Genomic DNA, 21960 nt, shown 5'->3' with positions numbered 1-21960 from the left:
CACACCTTTGATTTTTCGAACTGAAGGTCCTAGATGGTAGTTTTTTCCAATATAGAGCCGTTTCATCGTCGTTAAAAATCTGATCAGGTGACTAAGGAACTTATGGGATGTTCTTGAACGGAAACCGCGCTGTAAGAGTACCGCGTTAGAGGAGGGCTGTCGCAATTTCAGCACSGCGTTATATGGAAATCGCGGTCTGCGAGTGCCGTGTTATAGGAGGTTTAACTGTATTTGTTTTAATGTTCCTGCGCAGTGATGACTTCGAGGTGGTGGGGTAAAATTTTCATCTAATAAAACATCAGATCAAAATTATTGAATATTCAAAGTACGTTAATAGGTATGTAATGTTTAAACCAATGCATATGTGTTTAAAATATCTAAAATATAAGTAGAGTGAATTAGAGTATTAAAATAATTATTAATTAATCGATAGAAGTGTCTGTTGTTGTCTAAAAGCTAGGTGTATAGGATCTACGTACCGTCCTCTTCGAAGTCTCTTGTTAGGCTGAGTCATTACCCTCTAGAAAATTACTTTTATTGAAAGTTGTTTATATGAGACTTTCCGAACGTTGCGCATATGTATAAAGGGAATCATACAACTAATACATAAAATTTAAGATTGTAACGTTCTAATTTTAACATTTTTATCATTTTTATGTAATTATTTAACCGCTCCTGCACAATGGTGAGTAATATTCTGAAATGAGAACGTTATAATCTTAAATTTTATTGATTAGGTGGATTATTCCTTTTATACACATGCGTAACGCTCGGAAAGTCATATAAACAACATTTAATACAAGAAATTTTATAGAAGACAATGATTCAATCCAACGGCGAATTTCGAAGAGGACCGTGCTCCGAACATATACCCAATGTTTCTAAATTGCAATACACATCTTTTTCGATTAATTAAGAATTCATTAAGATAAATCGAATACAGTATAGAATTTTACTAATATCTTAGATCGTTTTAACGTTCCTGACCAGTGATGACTTCGATAATTAACTCAAACATTGAAATGAAATATTTGGTCGAAATTGTTTAATAATAGATATTATTGTATATTAATAGATATGTACTTTGTATTATTGTTAATTGTGCTCATCCTAGGCACACTATACCTATTTCTCTTTCGCTTTTGATTACGACGGTCGAATGACTTTTGATAGAAAATTTCTAGTCCTTGAATCGTCCCTATTTTCCTCCGTATCATTCTTTTCGTAATTACAGATGTTGTCGTATAAAGGAAATATCGCTGAAAATATGAGTTCGTTTTTACCTTGCATCGCTAAAAGCATTGGCAAGCAAATAAGCGCAGGTTCGTGGCAATGCTGAAACTCGAATATATCTTTTTCAAGAGAGCAAGGAAAAGCTGTGAGAGAGGGAGGAGGAGAAAAAAAGGGTTCTTGGAACGGATATTGGAATAAAGACAAAAGTGGATTTGCATACGCGTCGTCCATGGAACGACCCCCGCTCCCCGCCATCCCAACCCTTTGCGGTTTCGTGTATTACATTCTCGATGTTACCGTTGAACACGTTCGACCATTCAACTCGACTTTGTCTCCTGTTCCCTCTCCCTCTCTCCCACACGACGCAAGGAGATAATCGAGCGAAATATGGTAAAAAACGAAAAGCTTTGTTCCGATATCGCGCAAACGGATTTGATTAAAAGCAATTCTGACCCTTTTGTTTTTTTTCTTTACAGAAAGAGAAAAAATATAAAGAATAAGGAGGGGAAGAGAGAGAGGGAGAATCGTCGATCAACCGATAATTAAAAACTTTGCAAGAGCAAGTTTATTTTAAATACATACAGGTATACACATATATAAGAGTGTGTCCTAACGCGTATACATATATATTTGCTTTTACCGTTAATTATCTCGATTTAATTAAGGGATTAATTGGTCAAAGTTTCTTTCTCCATTCTTCTTTTAGAGAAAGTTGAAACAAAAAAAAAAAACAAAAAAAAAACAAGAAAAGAAGAAAAGTAAAGAAAAGAAGAGAGAAACGTTGCCTCTGTTACTTCGCTTTCATTCGGGTTTCATCCCTTTGACGGCAACAACAACAACGTCAACGACAACGGGAGAGAAAGAGAAGAGAAAGAGAGAAAATGGTCGACTGGTTAGGGGTAGCGTGGTGCAACTAGAAAAGAGACGTGGAAAAAGGAGGAAAAGAGGGTGCTCTTTTATCGTAAAACTACAGGTGCTTCAGCTCGTACGCTTTTCCACTCTGCGATCGATTAAACTCGATTCCCTCTTTCGACATCTCGTAATCCAACTCTTTCTCTCTCTCTCTCTCTCTCTCTCTCTCTCTCGCAGCGTTTCCCATGTAACACGAACGCTCGATCGTCCTGTTACCTACGTCCATTCCCATTCTCCGTCCTCTTATTCTCGCGTCCAATGGAAATCAACCCTTAATAGCGTGCCATTACCTGGAGGAAAGAGCTCGCGACTGTTGGAGAATGGGAACGCGTGCGCGGGCTTGGCAGAAACGAAACGATCTGAATAATTTTACCTTTCCAACTTTAATGGACGTTGGTCGACGACGCCTTTCGATTTTCCACGCGTTTTCCGATAAATCAAAGGGAGAGATAAAATCTGCACGAAACACAATGTGCGAAAGGGGAAGACTTTTCCGTTTCTATTTTCCGTCGTTGCGTAATACGTAGAAACGATGCTGTGCTTTGCACAACTTTACTCGCGAATCCTTCCGAAAAGACGAGGGAAGGGCGCTTTTACCAACCCCGTCCGATAATGGATCTCTATCGTTTAGAATCTCCTTTTCTCGGTGCCGAGTGCATCGGAGAGAGGATTTTTCGATGGAGACGAAAAATGGAAGTAAATTGTGCCCGTCGCGTTTCAAAACTCTCTCTTTCTCTTTCTCTTTTTTTCTCGTTTCCCTACACTAGTTGTAATAACTGTATCCTCGAAAAAAAATGTTTAGATAGATGCCTTTCATACAATCTCTTCAATTTTTTTCGACAAAAATATAAATTTACTCAAACCCACGCAAATTTGTTCTATGGGGAAAAGAAAAAGAATACTACTACCTCTGTTTTATTCGTCCAATTACTTACTCGCGGCAATTCATTGTTTCTCTTTTATTGACTTGGAGAACAAGCACCGAAAGTTAGCGTATATACCGCACGCACGGGTATTATTTATATTTACGTAGGTAGAAGCGTCAGAAAATTCGAAAATCGTTACTAGGAGCGCAAGCATGCGCTTAAAGCGCCACAATCGACGATTTATCTTGTTGCCACTCTTAACCAAGATAAATATCGTATTCGCCGGAGCACAACACACAAGTATATCCTACTACTTTTATTACCCCTATACTATTGCTGCTGCTGCTGCTCGCGCTTTGGAGATTCGCTCGATAGGCGGTCGAGTATTTTCTACGACGATTTATGTTCCGAATCGGTCGGCCAAAACGCGTATATGATCCTAGCAACGTCTTTACGTACTGCTTGACGGACTATTAAAAGCCCATAAACCGCAATGACAAGTGCATAGATCCCCATGGAACACGATCCTATAAACTGTCTTTCGTTAAGCGTACGATAAATTTCGACTATCCTTCTGTCAGCTATGTCAGCTATCATCGCCCAACGATTTAGACCTTTACGTTTTAGACTTTTTGCGTTTGTTTTAAACGATATTTTACATTAATATTCATTTGCTCGTCATTTTATTTAACAAAATTACAAGATTATTCGAATTTTGCAACTCTCAAATATATTCTCGTAGGAAATACCCTTTATAACCGGTTGGAAAGCATTCTTTAAAAAGCAAACAACTATTATACCAACGATTCGATGCCGCACAAATAATCCGAAACGTAACATTTTATCGTAGCGTCGTATCAACCATAACAATTGTTTGCTATTCCGATCTTCCGACAAATCCATCTACATATTTGTGAGCGCGCACGCGTGTTTGTCCATATATATATATATGCGGTACATTAGCAATGTGTTTGTGCAGTTTGTCCCTCATTAAAATCGTAGGACGAACATATAGGAAACTAGAGAGAGGGAGAGACAAAGTATGGTGCTGTAACAGCAGAGCAACAGCTTCAACAGCATCAGCAACATCGCGCAGTCGAGGAAACTTTATAGAACTCTACTCGTTATAGGCGAGCGAAACGAGTCGCGTACGAGAACGAATCATTACGCTAATTAATTACCTCGTCCGCTGGAACTTCAAAAGGGACACCCTTCTACGACGTGTTTACAATGATATTTTGCAGAAAATAGATGTCCATGCATACGTAGATAGGTCTGGGTGTGTATCTATTCGTCTCAAAGTCTCTCCGATTTCGGCTATCTTCGAAATATATACGTATTCGTGCGTGGGTTGGATCTATGTACACGTATGTACAACAAATGTTCTCCAAAGTTTCGCAAACGTTCGCGTCCAAGTTGTTTCGGTTTCCCCAAGTTGTTTACGGAAAGAGTTGGATTTCGTTGGATATCGTTCTTCGATGCTAAAGTACTTGGCTAGTTTTTTTATCGATTGTAATTGATCGTTCATAAAAATAACTGAACGTTTGATCGTAAATTTGTAAAAAAAGATATAGACCAGAACGTTCGTTGAACGATACGATCTCCGACAAAAATGTTTTTCCAAATTTCGTAAAAATAGAAAAAGGGAGGGAGAAAGAGAGAGAGAAATAGAAAAATTCCTTCGGGAAAAATCGTAACACGCTTTTGTCAGGATTCACGGAGTCATAGAAGGAGACGAGCATTTCCCTCGACGGTTTCTCCTTCGTTGCAGCAAATACAAGGAAAATGTTCTCAAGGACAGCCGGCATCCTTCGTCCTTAAAACGAGGAAAATCTTGGCGGTAAGAGTTAGCAAGCTGGATAAGTAAACTTACTCGACGATGGGGTCCCTACTCGAAAAGAATTTCAAGATTTCGTCCAGGAGCACATAGCGAACCGCTTTGAAAAGCGTTAGATCTAACACTCTCTCTCTACTGATTGCTTTGTTATTGTTCCCTTTCTCTTTCTTTCTTCCTTATTTTGTTCGTCCCTCTCTTCGTTCAAGTATGTCTCATAAAATGTGCATCTTTTCCGAGATATCTTTTTCTTTTCATTTCGGAAGATGGAGAGATGAAACGAGAAAAGACGAGAGTCGTTACTACAAGACTGACTTTAAATAGTTTTTTAAGAGATCCTTCTGACGCAGTGATATAAAGCGGACGATTTCATTTTCTTTCCTTTTTCCTTTCTTTTTTTGGCGCAAAAACAAAGCATACGAGCCCGACTTTCTTCTAATTTTCTCATTTCGCTATTATTAAGAGATTAGCATATGGTAATATATTTACATACATTAATGGCTACTCTTTTTGCATTTCTGTCTTTATCGCGGATCTTCTTGGAAATCGTAGATACTTACAAGTTTATCGTACAAACGCGAGACTCCGACTCGGTAGGAAGATTTGTACGAGCTTCTTCGTGGGATTGTAAATCTTTGGGAATTTATCGGCTTGGCGACCTCGTGAAACTCGCTTGACGTCCGTTATACGTATAAACGGGGGTGGAACGAGTCAAATCCTTCTACTCTCCGATTCGTCCGAGATCTTCGACTTTTAGTATTCGATAAATCATTCCAACTTTCTAAGAGATTCACTTATTTTCTATCCGCATTGTCTACCACCTTGATATATTTTTGAAGATAATTTAATATTCCTCGCGAATATTAATTGAATATATTGATCGAGTTTTAATTAAAAAAGCTACAAATATAAATTGTTAAATATACTTATCGCAAAATTATCGAAACGTTCGATAACCCCTAAAGTCGATAAATAAATTTGGATCAACTTTGATTGATCATTTGTGACAGGTACGAAAGCGGATATTGGGAGAGCAAGAGAGACAAAGAAAAATAAGGTGGGATAGAGTTTAATTGGCATGCTATCGTTGTCAAGGATCAGAATTTAGTCGTGATATATAGATCGTTTCTCGTTATTCGAATGAGAATACACGATAGTGGAGTGGATCTCGAGTCTGTGTCGTTTGTAATTACACAGTCGTTGTAATTAAATTGCAGATACTCTCGAACGGTTTCTGTATCGTCTCTATAGGGAGCCAAAGGCATCTGTAACAAACGCCTCTACGCGAGAGAGAGGGAGGGAGACAAAGAGGCAAACAGATAAATGTTAGTATATTTCTATAGTAGCGTGTATGGGTTTGTTGGTGTAAGGCAGGTCGTGCAAACACGTTCGAGCGCATGCGCCTTGCCGCAAACGGGATCGAGTGTCCCCCTTTTTCAAATTCCTCGAGGATGACTTCCGCCTGTGTTCGAAGCCGAACGAGGACGTGTAAGGGTGAACGTACCGAGGAAACGAATCAACTTTCATTTTATACTCGTCACGATCGCAAATCATTCCTTCAATTTTTCCCTCAATCGAATAATCAAATAAGAGGACGTTTAAGAACTTTACGAGTTTAACAATAATACGAAAGAAATGTGCTACGTAGTTATCAATTAACGTCTAGTCTATCATTAATGTTTTTTTTCTTTTTCTTTTTTCCTCTAGCCGTTGAAAGGACCACTAACGCATTTACTTTAAGAACGCGTCCTTCTCTCGATCTCTGTTTTCTACAAACATTATAAAAGGAGAGAGAGAGAGAGAGAGAGAGAGAGAGGCACGAGTAGAAAATACCGTGCGACGTAAAAACGTTGTTCTTCTTTCTTTTCCTATCTACCTTTCTCTCTCTCTCTCTCTCTCTCTCTCTCTGTTCATCCCAGTGAAGTTAGTGGAATGTAAGTACTTCGCAACTGCACATAGCCTGATGAAGAGAGAAAGAGGGGCGAGGGGCAGAGCTAGGTTTTTATTTTTCTTTTTCTTTTTCCTTCATTCTCATTATCGGTCCCGCTTTGAGGAAAGCAACGAACGACGACATCCCCTCGTTCAACGAGTACACCCCTTTTCCACAAGAATTCTAAAGTATGAGAGAAAAAGAGAGAGATGGATGGATGGATGGATAGAAAGGATGAACGCTTTAATCGTTAACGTCGATGCACCGCTAAAAGCTTCGAAATAAGTGAAGCTTTCCTCTCTTTACAACGACGTCCACGTAAATTTCATCGATACGTTCGCCGATGGAGGAACATTATCCTTGGCTAAGGAAAAATATTAATCGCTCTCGTTTAATTCAATCGGAAATTAATAAACTTTGTTCACGTCGATGTTGAAACTACGATTTCGTTGATCCCTTTGAAAAGAAAGCGTCAACATTTTGATTAATTACATGTATATCGTGTGTAAAAAAAGAGAGAGAGAGGGATATGAAATCTCATTCTGCGCGAAAGAAGAAAAAATAAGAAAAAGACAAAGAGAGACGCCTACTTAGGATCTCTGTTTCGCAAAATAAATCGCAATAAAACCGCGCCTCCTTTCTTTCGAGAGATTTACTGCCAGAGGCGATCGCGTTACGCCCATCCTTTCTCGATCATACTTGCCCATCGAAAATCATCTACTCGAGAGAAATCAACTCTCAATATTTAATATATCAATAAAAATAATATAAGAGAGAAAGTTTTTTAAGCTGGTGCATTAAATGTAGCATCTTTTAGAAAAATTCACTTATTGCGTAATCTTCATTTTCAAATGATAAAAGTCGAGTAGCATGCGTTGGATTGAATTTGCAACGAGAGAGTATACTTTCGACATAATGAAGCCATAAAGGGTACAAGAAAATGACATCAAAATGAATTATTGAGAAAGCGAAGAAAAAAAATGTAAAGGAAATAACTGAAACTGCTTTGTTCTAGATGCGGATATAAAGAAAAAGTATGAGAGATGTAGAAATTGGCAAAGTTGTAATAATGCAAAAGTCGATGGCAGAAGGCTATAAAAGATATCGTAATAAGTTGTGAAGATCTTAGCGATAAAAGTGAACGGACGATGTGGCAAAGGCTTCAAGAATCGGCCGTTCTCGAATTACCATAACGTTTTCCTCGGCGCGAACTCGATCCGTGCTCTCCATCCTCGATGATTATGTCGCAATAACAATAATGTCGGCACGAACGAACGATCGATCGATCGATTTTTTAACTTTTACAATTGTTCCTTATTGTGGTGGCACATCGGTGGGATAAATGGGTTCGAATTATTCCTTACAATTTCTATACGCTTATTTGCCGACGAGATATTATTTTCTCTTCTATTCAATAATATATAATATAGAATAAATAATAATTGTTCTTCTCTTTTTATTTCATTCTCGACAATCGATTCCGTTCATCCTCGGCGGCGTGCCGTCGTTCGAAGGAACGGACTTTGCGAAAGATTTTCAGTAACGTGTTCGCGCATATAATTACCCTCGTGGACGATTCGATATACCTCGTTTCCTGCTGGAATTGTCGGACTTTTTATCAACGTTTCTACCTGCTTTCGCGTGAAAATAAAAACGAACAAATAGTTTTTCACGCGTCAACCTTTATGACGGTAAATTTGAATACAAATTTCTATGGACTTTGATAGGAGACGATAAAAGGAAAGCTTTGATCTCTTATTAATTCGTTGAACGTTCGTCTAATTGGAAATAGTATAATAAAGTGCATACTAGAGATAAGTTCGTTTTGTCTCGGAGATAAAAGTGACAAATTCCTTGGGATTTTCTTGAAGGACGAGTCCGCGAGCTTGTGGACATTAGCGGGTGCTTAATTCATTGTATAGAAAAAATGAGGTGTGCGCATGCCTAATGGAATTTCTATGTTTCTGTGAATAATTCTACGCCGGCGTTACCATATTTCATTCCATAGGTCGAATGTAAAATTCCGAGGACGATTTTATTGCTTAATGGAGTTTCTGTGTTTTCAAAAATCGTTTCGTATACGCGCTAGCTCGCCTCCTTCTACTCGGTTACCGTCCAACAACTGTAAATATGCTTTCGAGAGAGTCGACAGGGAAAGAAGAAAGGAAAAAAGAGAGAGAGAGAGGATATAGATATATAAGTACAATATGTAACAGGACTTTGGGAAAGGCCCTTTGACGATCGTCGCAAGCTGATGCTCATTAAAATATCGAAAAATCGGCATTCAATGATTTATTATATAATATTTAATATGTTAAATGCGTATTTATCGTGAATTTTGTCGAGCAAAATGGCTATAAAAGGAAATGAGGAAAGAAAAGGAGATTTTAGTATTATATTATATAATATTATAATAATAAATATTAGTATTATATTATTATAAACGAATGTCTTCTTGTTTGTCTCTTTCATGAGAGGAGTCGGAAGCGTGCCGCGAAACACCCCTTCTGCACACCGTAGGCGGTGTATTAGCACCAGCAATGCAAATAATTGTTCGCAGCAATCTATATAGGGTGGCGAAACCAACCCTGGAATGTAAATAGAGTTGACGCGACGAGAGGACGACGACGACGACGAATCCTCAGTTTATCCTCGAGATGTTTCTCCAAATATTTCGTTTCTAAGCTTGATTAGAGCATTCACGAAATTTCCTCGCAAAATCACGGCACTATTTTCATATCTTCTATAGTATTACGTCTGAAATTTGTCTCCTTATATAAATATATATAATTTTTATTATACGAACTATATGAAATATTTCATTTGTAAGACATGTCGAAAAATCAAAGTCCCGCTCCGCGATATTTCATTTTACACTATGCTTGTAACATTTATTAGACAATTCGAGAAAAAAGACGCGTATCCTCTTCGCGATGGCCTTGCGCGAGATGAAAGAAAAGATGTTTGGCCGAACGAAGAGCAATAAAATATAACATCTCGTTGTCTTCGTCGTCTTCGTCGTTCGCCGCCCTCGCCCTCACCCTCGACGATTAATCGCCGAGGCAACAAGAATTAATTGCCTCCTCCGTAATAATTTATCGTTTGCGGACCTCCGACGCGATATATTTTAGCGTCCAATATTTTTCTTCCTATAGCGATAACCTACGACTGCATATTCCTAAAAAGCGAATCTTGCTTACTTCTTTGCACGTCTCGAAAAAATATCCTCTCCTTGTCTAGAATTTCAAGGAAATATGTACGTATGGTATATATGATCCAAATATTAACCATATATTTTTCTTATAACAACTTCTTTCCTATAAATAATGATTGAGTTATATGCGTCATTAGGAAATGGGTCGTATAATATTAAATCATTTGATGTTTACTTTAGTTTTCATTATCCTCTCATTGAATGCAGGGAACGCAACAGCTGATATTCGATGTTTATGCGTATCGATGAATATTTGTATATACCAGTGACATATTATTAGTCGTCTCGCGTTCGGACGTGCGTGACAATTAGCTGGAGGATATCATTATCGATGCTAATACATTTTTATTCTTTCGCCGAATAAATGAACTATTTTCGATATGCATACGGTAGAAAGCAAATAGAAGGAACGAGAGGATATTTTGGAAATCTTTACGGGTCATCGAATTTATACGTCGAATATTAAAGAAATAGAGGAAACGAATAAGTACATCCGTTCAATTAATCTTATATACGACAACCATATAAATATATTTTTGATTTTCTCTTAAATAGTCAATTATCAGATCATTATACTATCTACGCGTCCCTACGTTTACGTCCGTAAATTTAATTACATTTATGATAGATGATTACATACTGGGATAAGATAGGGTATTCGATAATTAGCCCGTGCGATTAGATCCATTACAATTATCATCGTGCACATTCATGGAATAGGAAATGGTATCGTTAATTACAATCCCCTACATAGCTATTACACGCTAGCAAACAAATTCACGTATTTTCTTGCTAACGGAACGCTAACTAAACACATCGCATTGATTTTGTTCTCGTTGGGTTTACAGAAATTACACACCATGGGCGAGGATTTCTGCGGTTTGGACGTGAACACTCCCCTCGGAGGCGAAGATCCGATCGCTGCCTTTCCAGTTTTAACTTTCGACACTCTTCTCACGGCAGTAGCCGCTACGTCCACCGGTGATTACACCGTCGTCTTCCTTGGAACTCACAAGGGCCATCTAAAAAAGGTAAATAAGATTTAGTGTACGCAACGGTAGGAAGAAAATACTAATCCTACTCGATTCGCACGATCCGCGAACCCGCGCGAGGGGGAGGTCGAAGGCTTCTCGAGGTGTCAAGCTTCGAAGAACGATAATAATCTCGAGAACATTTTCTACGAGCGACAACTTTCGCCCGCCGCCATGAACTTGCCGAAGAAAGTTCAAATGGCAAAGATCAGCGATCTTTACGCGCTCTCGACTCTGTAGATGCACACGGCCTTGGCCGAAGGATCGTTAAATTAATCGCGATCGGTGCTCGATTACACCTCGAGTTCTCTCTACGTTACACGATCGTCAATCAAATCGAAAAATCGAGATTGCTCTATACGAAGCGCGTTTATTCGCCTATTTATCTTTCGTAAAAATGATCTTTTCCTTCAAAACTCCAGCAGCAAATATTTTTTTTTTTTTTTTTTTTATATATAATTACGATAGGCACGAATGTATCATAATTATTAGCTCAAGCTAGATGCGAGATGGAGATTTATTCGTAGAAGACGTCTCTCGTTAAATTAATCGCGATAGAAATTCTTTCTCTAGCGTTGTTTCGTGGTATTCCGCTTGGAGAAATCGACCATCCTCTCTACTCGGAGAAAAATGAAATAAAATCGAAATTAAGACGAACCGATCGAAGCTTGGAAAATATTTGGGACAATTTTGGAAATATTAACCGTTGCTAGGCGGGATGTAATGGTTGAGAAAAAGCGAGAATATAAAATAAGTGAGATATTTTGAACCGTATTATATTCGTATTGTCGCTTAATATCGGTGACATCTTGGCCGCCGTCATATTTTCTCGCGTAAATTTAGTTTATTTACGGCTTTTAAGCACTTTAAACGTTTGAAATCTTTATTAGCTAGTGCATATGTATACGTAGAACGTATACAACTCTGTGTATAAATCTACACAGTCTTCGTAGATTTATCGGTCTCATAAACTGCGATCGTGCTTTCGCCGTTTGACTCTCTTCTTCGTGAAGCGATAACTACTACACCTAACCGTATACATGTTTGTATATGCACATATACCTGCATCTATAGAAAGAGAAACAGAACGGATAACGTGAGAAGATTTCTCGAACGTGCACTCGCGCGTTTCTCTTTCGCTCCACCTTTATCCTCCTAGCGTCTACATATGTATAAGCGGATACTTTCCCTTTTCCCTATTCTCTGTTATACCCTTTAATGAAATGGCACCGCCATATTCGAGCCCTGTTTTATGTGTATACCACCGAGCACGTTATATGTATAGTATAAGCAGGTAGAGGAGAGTTTTCGCGGCGTTTACCAGTACACCGTTTGGCTAGTTTCGTCCGGAAATTGCCTATCAGACATGTACGAAAGCGAGCGATAGAGAACGACTGTATGCCCATTAAAACGGAAATTGATCGGTTGAATTTCGTTCTTCCTCTGCCAGAGACGCTGTTCCCTTGTCTCTTCGTTAACCGTGTCTCTTCGTTTACAAATTCGCATTCATTTCCCGCGTATTTCAATATTTTCCGTATTATCTACGAAATTTATTCAGAAAATTGGATTTATTCTGTCATTTTCTTTTCCCTGTGTTTTTATCTTCCAACGAACGATAAATCGGTCGGTTACGACGTTGAATGTTGAGAAGATGAAGGCAGATGGTAGCTTGCAAATCTATAGGGAACGAGTCTCTCATTCTAATCGCGGATGTACGTGTTATCGATCGATCGATCGATCGGTCAAAGATTCTTACCGTCTAGTCCGCGCGTCGATCGATCAATTCGAATTTAATTAAAACGCTTCTCTACTCTTTCGCCAACATACGCGAGAAGCGAAAGTAACTAGAGAAAGGTAACTAAAAAGAAAATTTATATGCGATAACTTGCACCTTCCTCCAATATACTAACGTACTATAATAACGTTGCAACGTCTATGAAAGAGAGCAGCGGAGAGATACACAATGGCTTGAAGGTTAATTGCGGTGGATCGTCGCGCGTGATTAATAATCGCTTCTAGGTGACCATTGTTTATCATTGCTAGATCCCATCGATAGAACGGGATCGGTCACGAGACATTTCGTCGTCTCGGGTCAAAGGCATCGGACTAACTAGATTGCATGAACGAGATAAATAGATGGATACGACCAAACGGAGAGAGAATCTCTGCTATATAGGCAGAATCTGCGGGTGTGCGTGTGTGCGTGCGTACGCGTGTTTGCTTGTGGATGTGAAAGAAGTAGAGAGAGAGAGAGGGTGAAACGTTACCACGCTGTTACAGCAGCGTTGATTCATGACTCGTTTCGTCCCGGAAGGTATTAATTAATGATCGCCCTCTTGTACACGTGCGTTTAATCACAACTGCGCTCTCTCTCTCTCTCTCTCATTTTGTAAAGCTTTCGGGGTCGTGGCTCGAAAGGTCATTCGAGTATAGTCGCACGAATTCGTCTCTCTCTCTCTCTCTCTCTCTCTCTCTCTCTCTCTCTCTCTCTTTCTCTTTCTCTTTTTCGTAAAGCAAAGTACACCGCTGTTCTCGGTAAATAAAACCGACGCGATGCGAAAGTTTTATCGAGAAAGAGACGTTCGTCAAGGAATTCAATCCTCAAAGCACGAAGAAGAGCGTAAGAGAAAGAGAGATCGTTTTACATGACCGTAACACGAGAAACCTGTATGAATCTTATTCCTCGTATCTTTTTCTTTTTCTTATTTCACTTCGTATTCTCCCTCGATACATTTCATTTTCTTCCTATTAATAAGTATCAATTTGCAGTATTGAAATAAATAATATTTATTAGACCGAGCACAGATATTTTCTACGTCGAAGGATTAAATTGCATTATTTTTCCGTGCAGTTTATTTTTCTTATTAATTGAAAAAATTTGTTGTAAATATTATTAATGTATAAAAGTAAGAAGATTCGTTTGCGCGTAATTGCTACGATCGAGAAGATATTATTATTCGCAAAATCCTTCTAAACGTATAGAGATAGAGAATGATAGGCAGAAACGTCTTTAGCAGAGCATCTAAAAGGAGAAGAGCAATTCTCATGCATCCTTTGATATAGCCATCCAGTAATTAACGGTTTCGACGTAGGAACAGAAGGAGCTCGATGTGGTTGTCTGGAAGGCATCCTAGTTCAGGTAACTTGGTTGTAATCCGTTCAATTAAGGATCTCCTGTGGTCTTGGTCGTCGTTGTCGTTGTCGGGGTTTCTGTTGCTGCTCGACTCGCGACTCGCTAATTGCAACGCTCGCGTCTCTTGCCGATCTCTTAATTAGTACGAGTTTTACTTCGATTATCGGCACTCCCTTCTTCATCGAGAACGACACAATAAGATCAGGCGATAGATCGTTCGTAAGATCGAACATATCGATCGCTCGATAAATCTTTCGGATATTATTTTTCTTCTCTCTCCCCCTTGAAAATGTGTTCGTCGATTTAAAGCCTAAAATTAGTATCGCTCGATTAACATTTAAATAAAGAGGTATAAATTTAAACGTCCGATGAAAATTCATCGAAAGTAAGAGAAGACAAAAAATTGGACGGATAATCGATCGTTGAGAAATTGTAAAAAGAGAGACAGAGAGATCGTATGTAAGTAAAAATGTTGTTGGTAGACATCGACGGCAACGTAGAAGAAGAAGTAGAAAAGAGAAGGAATTCTCGGATTAATTCATACGTCCATCAATCGTTCACCGATGCGGCGAATCAATGCGAATTAATAATCGACAGCGGTCTCGTTCGTTGGAATAATCGAGATGAATAATCGTTTTTCACATTTCTCTTAGCCATGTATCTCGCGCATGTTTGTATACGTACCGTTTAGAGGATTGGAACTAAATGTTTCAAGTAACATCAAAATAAAAAGAGACGCGGATAGATTTTTCTCGGTTTCGTATCGTCTAATTAGCGATTCACTGAGCGAACTCGTATAACTACTGCAATGGCGACTATTTGACGAATGCGCTGCGCATAATTAAAAGCACGATTGCAAGAGGAAGAAAGACAAAAAATGGGAAAAATAAAAAAGGCAAAATGTGGAGGAGGAGGAGACAGAACTCGCGAGTTATGCTAATTACTATTGTTATCGTTATCGTTATTTTCATTATTATTATTAACATTATTATCATTATCGTTATCATCAACGTCATCGCGGTTATGCAGCTTTCACGAAGAGCTTCATTAATTAAGTCCTTGTGTTGTTTGTAGGAGAAACCGCGCATCGCCGCTGCATAACTGCGTTCTAAATCAGCAGCATACTGTTCTTTCGTATAATCCTCTAATCGTGTGTTTATTATTCATTATATAACTAGGACAAACAAAATGTGCGTAGATAATATATAGTCGCTTATTTATTCGAATCTTTTCGGCACATTGTATTTGCCTTATTTGCATTATGCCATGCAATGAAATTCGATTGAAAAGGGGATAAGAGAAAGGATCGAAAGGATTTAATGGGAGATCGATTAGACTAGAGGAGTATTGCTAAATTTCAAATCGGAACTCTCTCGATCGATTCGAATAAGGAAAATAGGCAGAAGAAAGAAGATTAAGTACATAGGTCAAACTCGCACAAAGGATCCACTTAAAAAGATCCGATAGCGATCCACTTTCAAAGATGATCTCGATATATAGGATGATCGATTTCGGCGAAACGTATATAGGGTGAGTAACAGGGATTATAACGCTCGTGTACTACTGGATCTCGAGGACACAACTCGCGCGGATTAAGTGCCACTAATGGTTTGAGCCCGGTGATTTCAGGTTAATTAATTGGCATTAACGTGCAGCAGCACCGTATAGATGGGTCAAGCAAGCTCTGTGTGCGTGGTGGTATCGCTCACCGATCGCTTCAGGAAACTCGATGCTCTCTGCTGTCTGCGAAAACGATAAAGGGAAAGCTGGCTCGGAGCTGTTTCCCAACAGCCCTCTCCTCTAAAGATTTTACCCCTCGAAACATGTTTCATTACATTTCTACCAAACGATCATCTTATTCGCATTCAACGTATGTCTACCTCTATTGGAAATACTAATTAAAGAAGATTTGCTTGTAACGAGTATACCGAATCGAGCGATGTCAATGCGCTTGCGACCCCGACCGAAACCTCGTCCAATAATCCTTCGCGTTAAGTACATTATAACGATGTAATATTGTTGGTGCATTAATTAATGCACCAACTAGAAAAGCGGCAAATACGTTTGCGCGTATACGAAGAAGAATCGAATTGCTATCGCTTCCTTTTTTCTCTCTCCCACTTTCAATGAACTCTATAATAACGATTATTAACTTGGATAACACGAGCGTTCTCTCGCTTTTAAATGATTCAATCCAAAGGGGGAAAGGGAAGGAGGATTATTAATTAACGACATTACTCTATCCGTCCCGCGTTTAGAGTCACTTTCGCGTGCGCGACATTTCATTATAGCGCCAGATTTTATGAGATCCATTGATTTTTCTCTTTTTTGCCGAAAGCTGACAGAACGCGTTTCGGAATGATACGAGAAAATACGATAACGAACTTTGACGCGGCTGATTAAACGCGACATTTTTTAACCGATTTAAATGTTCGAAAATGAATCCTTTCAAAAATATAAATACCAATGAACCTATTACACTTATATATTATTATCGCTCTAGGAAAAATAAAAATATAAAACCAAGTATACGTTACGCAACGTAATAAGACTAGAATGGAATGAATTATTCGTCAACTCGGAAGCTCGCGTTCTCGTTGTATATTCAATATCTCCCCGATGATCCAAACGGACGTATCAACCCGTCAACGATCTACCCATATATTCCACCAACACATTTTTCTCTTTTCGATTTCACAGGGAAGATTCCAGTCGATCGTCGCAAATAACTTCTCTAATGCTGTTCGTTTTAGACGAGTCATCGTGCATTCTATCTTATCTCTGCTCCTTCATCTTTCGCTCTCTAGAGAGAGAGAGAGAGAGAGAGAGAGAGAGAGAGAGAGAGAGAGAGAGAGAGAGAGGAAAGGTGAGGAGGCTAAAAGAGTAGGATAAACGTAGGAAGAAGAATCTCGCAGTAGGCCGATTCTCACGCGTCTATATCAGCTGTCTTTCTCTTTCTCCGTTCATCTTCCGTGTCAGTCGTCCCGATCGCAAAGAGAGACTGATAGAAAAGCCTGCGGATATCGGGTGCCCGGAATGCCCTGGGAATAACTAGAGGGAGAGAGAGAATGAGGGGGGAGGGAGAGGAGGAGGAGGAGGAAATTTCATCGCCCGATCGTTCGGTCGATGCACGTGCACACCTACGCCTAGGTGGAAGAGAACGTCGTCAGGGTTGCGTCAGGGTTTGTCGAAGGGGGGTGCCAGGGGTAGAGAGATTTATCGGATTTTCCAAATACTCGTGCACTCAGCGTGTCGAAGCAGACGCCTCCATTTCTCTACGGTCTCTCTCCGGGCTATCTTCTTATTTTCTATAGGCACTCTTTCTTTTCCTTCTTTCTCGTTTCCGCTCGAACGAAGTTTCAGGAAGGATCCTACGATTTCTTCCTCCATCCTTCGAAAATCGTGCACACGCGAGGCCTACCAATTTTTCAATCCCTTCCTCCAATGCTATATAATTCTTTCTTTATTTATCGTTGAGAAAGAAGAAACGTTTTGTTTGTATCCGTTGTTTTTTTATTTGCAGAGTTTATTCTCGAGGATATCCTCGACGGGACCGAGTCCTTTTGAAAGAGGAGAGACGATTAACGTTGGCAAAGCCTTCACAATTATCCCCACCGTAATTTATAATTTCGTTGGGTGTTTCGTTTGGACGAAACGCATATATTCAGTACACATATATTCCTATCTACGTGCTTTGCCCTCCCTTCTCGTACTTGCTATCCCTCGAATGGACCGACGGATACGCGGAACTTCATTTGCTTTCGTGCTCGCTTTAATCCTCCCTTTCTTGCTTCCTTTCGCTTTATATATTGTCCTCAACGTTTCTCGTATTTACGAATGGAGGACCGAGGACCTTCCCTCCTACTACTACTATTCCTACAACCATTATCAGCGGCACCGCTATTACTATACTGCCATTACTACCACTAGGCAAAAGCAAACGAGAAAGCTGTCAGAGATAAAGCGAGGACACAATTTTAGCGAGGTAGCTTTATTGCGAAAGCCGACCGGCAAAGTTTTCCAGGAGCGAGCCCGAAAACGGAAAGACGATTCTTTCTACCGTTATTCGCGCCACATTCCACAAAAGCAGAACGTTTTTTCTCTCTTCGGTCTTCATTCCTCTTTCTTCTTTTATTTCTTTCTTTATCCTACGCGGTTCTCATTACGCATTTTCTTCTTTCATTCGACTCTCTTTTCCTCCCTTACAATAGATTCTCTTTTGATCAAAATATATTCTCCTCTATTATTTTCTTTCATCGTAATTGCAAACTTCATTTCTAACGGTTTGTATATTTTCTAACGAAACAACTAGCCGCAACTATACCGCGCGCGACCCCTTCCAACATCCGAAATTTATTTTTATTTCAATTCCAATGATTCCAATCTAAAAAAGGAATGATAACGTTTTTATCAGCAAACATTTTTTCATATTATTCGGTTTGTTATATATGAAAGCGTAGTTTCTTTACATTTTTGGTTTCATTTAGTTTGCGATCGAAATCTCTCGTATGCACAGAGACTATTACCGAAAAGTTTCTATTTGAAATTGTCAGGGAGCTCGAAGGAAAATAGAACTCGCCAAAGTTCGTTTTACCTACATCCGATTTGACGAAAAATTGACTAGAAAGAGGGAAATCGAGATTCTCTTTCTCTGTATTTTTCTGTGTGTGTGTGTCGAATCGCTTCTCGATAGAAATACGCCACAACTCGTCCTTTCTCCGTCGTCTTACAGCATCGTCGATACCTTTTCTCGATATCGTGACGGTGTTTCGAGAGGTACCTACTAGAAAGTATATCTAGCTGTATGTACGTACTCCAGATCGATGTCAACATCGGTGAACGCTTCGAAACGGCAGCCGCACACCAATACCACCAGGACATTATCCTTTTCCTTTTCTTTTGCATCATCCTCGCAACTTCTTTCTCCTGACGTCTACCCTTTTTATTTTATTTTCATCTTATTCCTCTGTTTTCTGTCGAGAATAAAGTTGACGACGCCCCTCAATGGGATTCTCGGTGAACCGTCGTCCATTTTTCGCCCATTTTTCGCCCATTTTTCGTCCATTTTTCGTCCATTTTTCTCCAGTTAAAAATTAGATATGATATTTGTTTGGATGCTAGGCAAACTGTGTTATCTCTAGGCTAGACGAATGGAATGAAAAAAGAGGGAAAAAAGAGAAAAGCTGAGAGATGCGATAAAAAGAATCACTCGCTCGAGTGACTCCCATTGTTTGTTCGCGAAAGCACCGAGAGAAGAACGCTACGAATTACATTACTCCTTTTCGACTAAAGTGCTCCCTTCCGTGAGTGGTAGCTGTGCTTCTCCTGCAAATATTCCACCGGCGATATCAGTTCGTTCCTTTCTATATACATACGTACGCTGGATATATGCACGCGTGCATGCATCCCGTTTACTTCTTTTTTATTTCTTTTTTACTCGCTAATCCTACTTTAGACTCCGGCGAAATTTTTCAAAAGTAAATCTCGGAGGAAGCTCCGAGGTGAAATTATGAAGGAAACGCGCGGACCGCAATTCTGATGCGAAAAACGCGACCGCCAAACGCGCGGACATTTACTTTTACGACTGGCTCATTTGCTCCAAAATGGGACCATCAAAGGAAATTTCACGATAGTTCCTTCGCTCGAACGATGCGAGAAAATTTCAATCGTTACGTTCTCGTCAATGGGAAAACGATGTCGTTATTCGATGTAAATACTAATTTACATTGAATTTCTAAAGTATAGAAAAAAGCTCATTTTTAATACCGATTTAAGTTATTTATTTTCAATAAATAAATTACTACAAAATATGCACTTCTTTTGTAAAGGAAGGTGACGCGTATAGTCGATGATAAAAATCTCTTTAAAGAAAGGTAAAAAAGGTTTATAAATCGAATAAAAAGTAGTAGGTTTTTTTACTCCTTATTTTGCTACCAGGTACGAGTAAACTCTGGGAGTTATATGGGATCTCGTTTATAGATTTTTCATAACGTATCGCTTAAATCGATCAACGTCTCACTCGAGTGGAGTCAAAGGAAGCGCTCATATGCGACGGGTTCGTTCGAGTCCCGGAAGTTTTGCAATTATAGTAGCCTCGCAACGAGCGAGCCAGCCCCTTCCCTCCCCATACTCCTCCACCTCTACCTCGTAATTTTATTCCATTTTGAGCTGCGCAGAGTATTCCTCGCCTCTCTATGTGTTTCCGAATTTTACTGCTTTCGAAATAACCGAAAAACGAGTCCTTTTAAATAACGTAAAACGTTCGAATATTCATTCGCGAATCCATTCCTATTTATCCATGTATATATGTACATAATGTATATTCTGAAAAGCTATCGGATAAAAAAACACCTTTAATGATCCTTCCGAAATGAAGAAAAGAAAAGTTATTTTTCCACGGAATTTGGTTTTTTCTCTAACAACAAAGGGATTATTTTTTGTCTTTTGCGCGTTAATCAAATTTTTCTGTAATTTCTTTTGCCCGTATTACAATGCAATCGCGATAATATTCTATTACTATTACTGCTAATAATAATAATTATAAAAAAGGATATTGTCTCGAGACAAGGAGTATGGTAAAATCTCGTAATAGAAACGACAAGGATTCTCGTCCGCAGCGATAAGAAAGAAGAAAAAAGGGTCCTTTGAATTTCGAGATAAAATTGCGTCGAGGAGAGGAGGAGAGGTCCTACTGGCCTCCTTTATGATTACGAGAGTCCCACTGGTGGTAGTAGAAGAAAACGCCATGCGGTTGTTTAGCCGCGTCCGGAGTCTCGGTTATTTTTATGGAGTATTTTACTCTCCTCCTTGCTCGGCGACTCTAGAACTTTTCTCATAGCGCACGTCCTACGTAACTGCAGTTAAGCTCGGAGCAATATTCCGTAGCACGGTTTCTCCTCTACTAATGTAAGACGAAACCCTCCGGTATACGCTAGGTAGGCGAGCGGAGTTAAGCGCCTACCACCACCACCATCAACAACCTCCGAAAGAGAAACTTTTGATTCTCGTTTAGCAGATGGTAAGGAAAAACAAGCCGAGACCAACGATGGCACGAGGGAAATGACGTCTTTTCTACCGATCATACCTTTCCTACCTTTCTCTCCTCTCCTCTTATGAATAAGTATTTTCACGATATTTTTCTCGATACTTTTTACGTCCGTATATCGTCGGGATATAATTTAATCTATAATTCTACAAATAGAAAATCGATCTTAAAACGATCTTAAATCTGTTGGCCACCCTGAAGGATTTATCGATAGGACGAATCGTGTGCTGTACGATTGACCGCGAAGAAGCATTTAAACGTTACAACTAGACGGCGGATGTGTGTGTGTGTGTGTGTAGGTGGAGGTAGATAGAAAAAGTTCGATAACGTCTCGTTTCCTCCCTTATATACGTACCTGCTAGCACCGAGAACCCTCTCCGTTCTTCGATTCAATTTTATTTCCCGTCTCGCATATCGCGCGCATTGCCTATGCGCCCGAGAATTCGCGGAACGCCGGAGATGGAAACGCACACTTTTTCCGCATTCTCTTCCTTCGATTTTATCACGGGCATTACAATGCGCAATATTCCATCTACCCTCTTTTCTCTCTTTTGCGTTTTTCATAACTACGAGATATAGATAAAATCAAATCAAATCATTGTATCGCCTTTTTTACAATAACGCTACCACCTAATAATATTCGCGAATTTCATCCAAAATATTAGCAATCTTCATTTTATCTCTGCCTTTCTTCCTTTCTCGTGTTTCATGTAAAAGTCGATAGAAACGGAGAGAGATAAGATAAAATCGTTATCGTGAAAT

At 39.4% G+C, this 21960-nt stretch overlaps 1 protein-coding gene across 2 annotated transcripts in view; it reads left to right on the top strand.

Moving 5' to 3' along the window:
• LOC106789446 (plexin-A4) overlaps window positions 1-21960 on the top strand; it is a 161979-nt gene that overhangs the window by 104430 nt on the left and 35589 nt on the right. For both annotated transcript variants that reach the window (XM_014753641.1, XM_014753642.1), the window contains one exon: window positions 10838-11020. In XM_014753641.1, the coding sequence (XP_014609127.1) occupies window positions 10838-11020 (183 nt within the window). The remainder of the gene's footprint in view (window positions 1-10837; window positions 11021-21960) is intronic.

This window comes from Polistes canadensis, unplaced genomic scaffold (genome assembly GCF_001313835.1).
Source record: "Polistes canadensis isolate GaletaPanama2010 unplaced genomic scaffold, ASM131383v1 scaffold_183, whole genome shotgun sequence".
Lineage (NCBI taxonomy): Eukaryota > Metazoa > Arthropoda > Insecta > Hymenoptera > Vespidae > Polistes > Polistes canadensis.
Note: the sequence above shows the minus strand (reverse complement) of the source record. Positions and strands in the feature narration are given on the sequence as shown.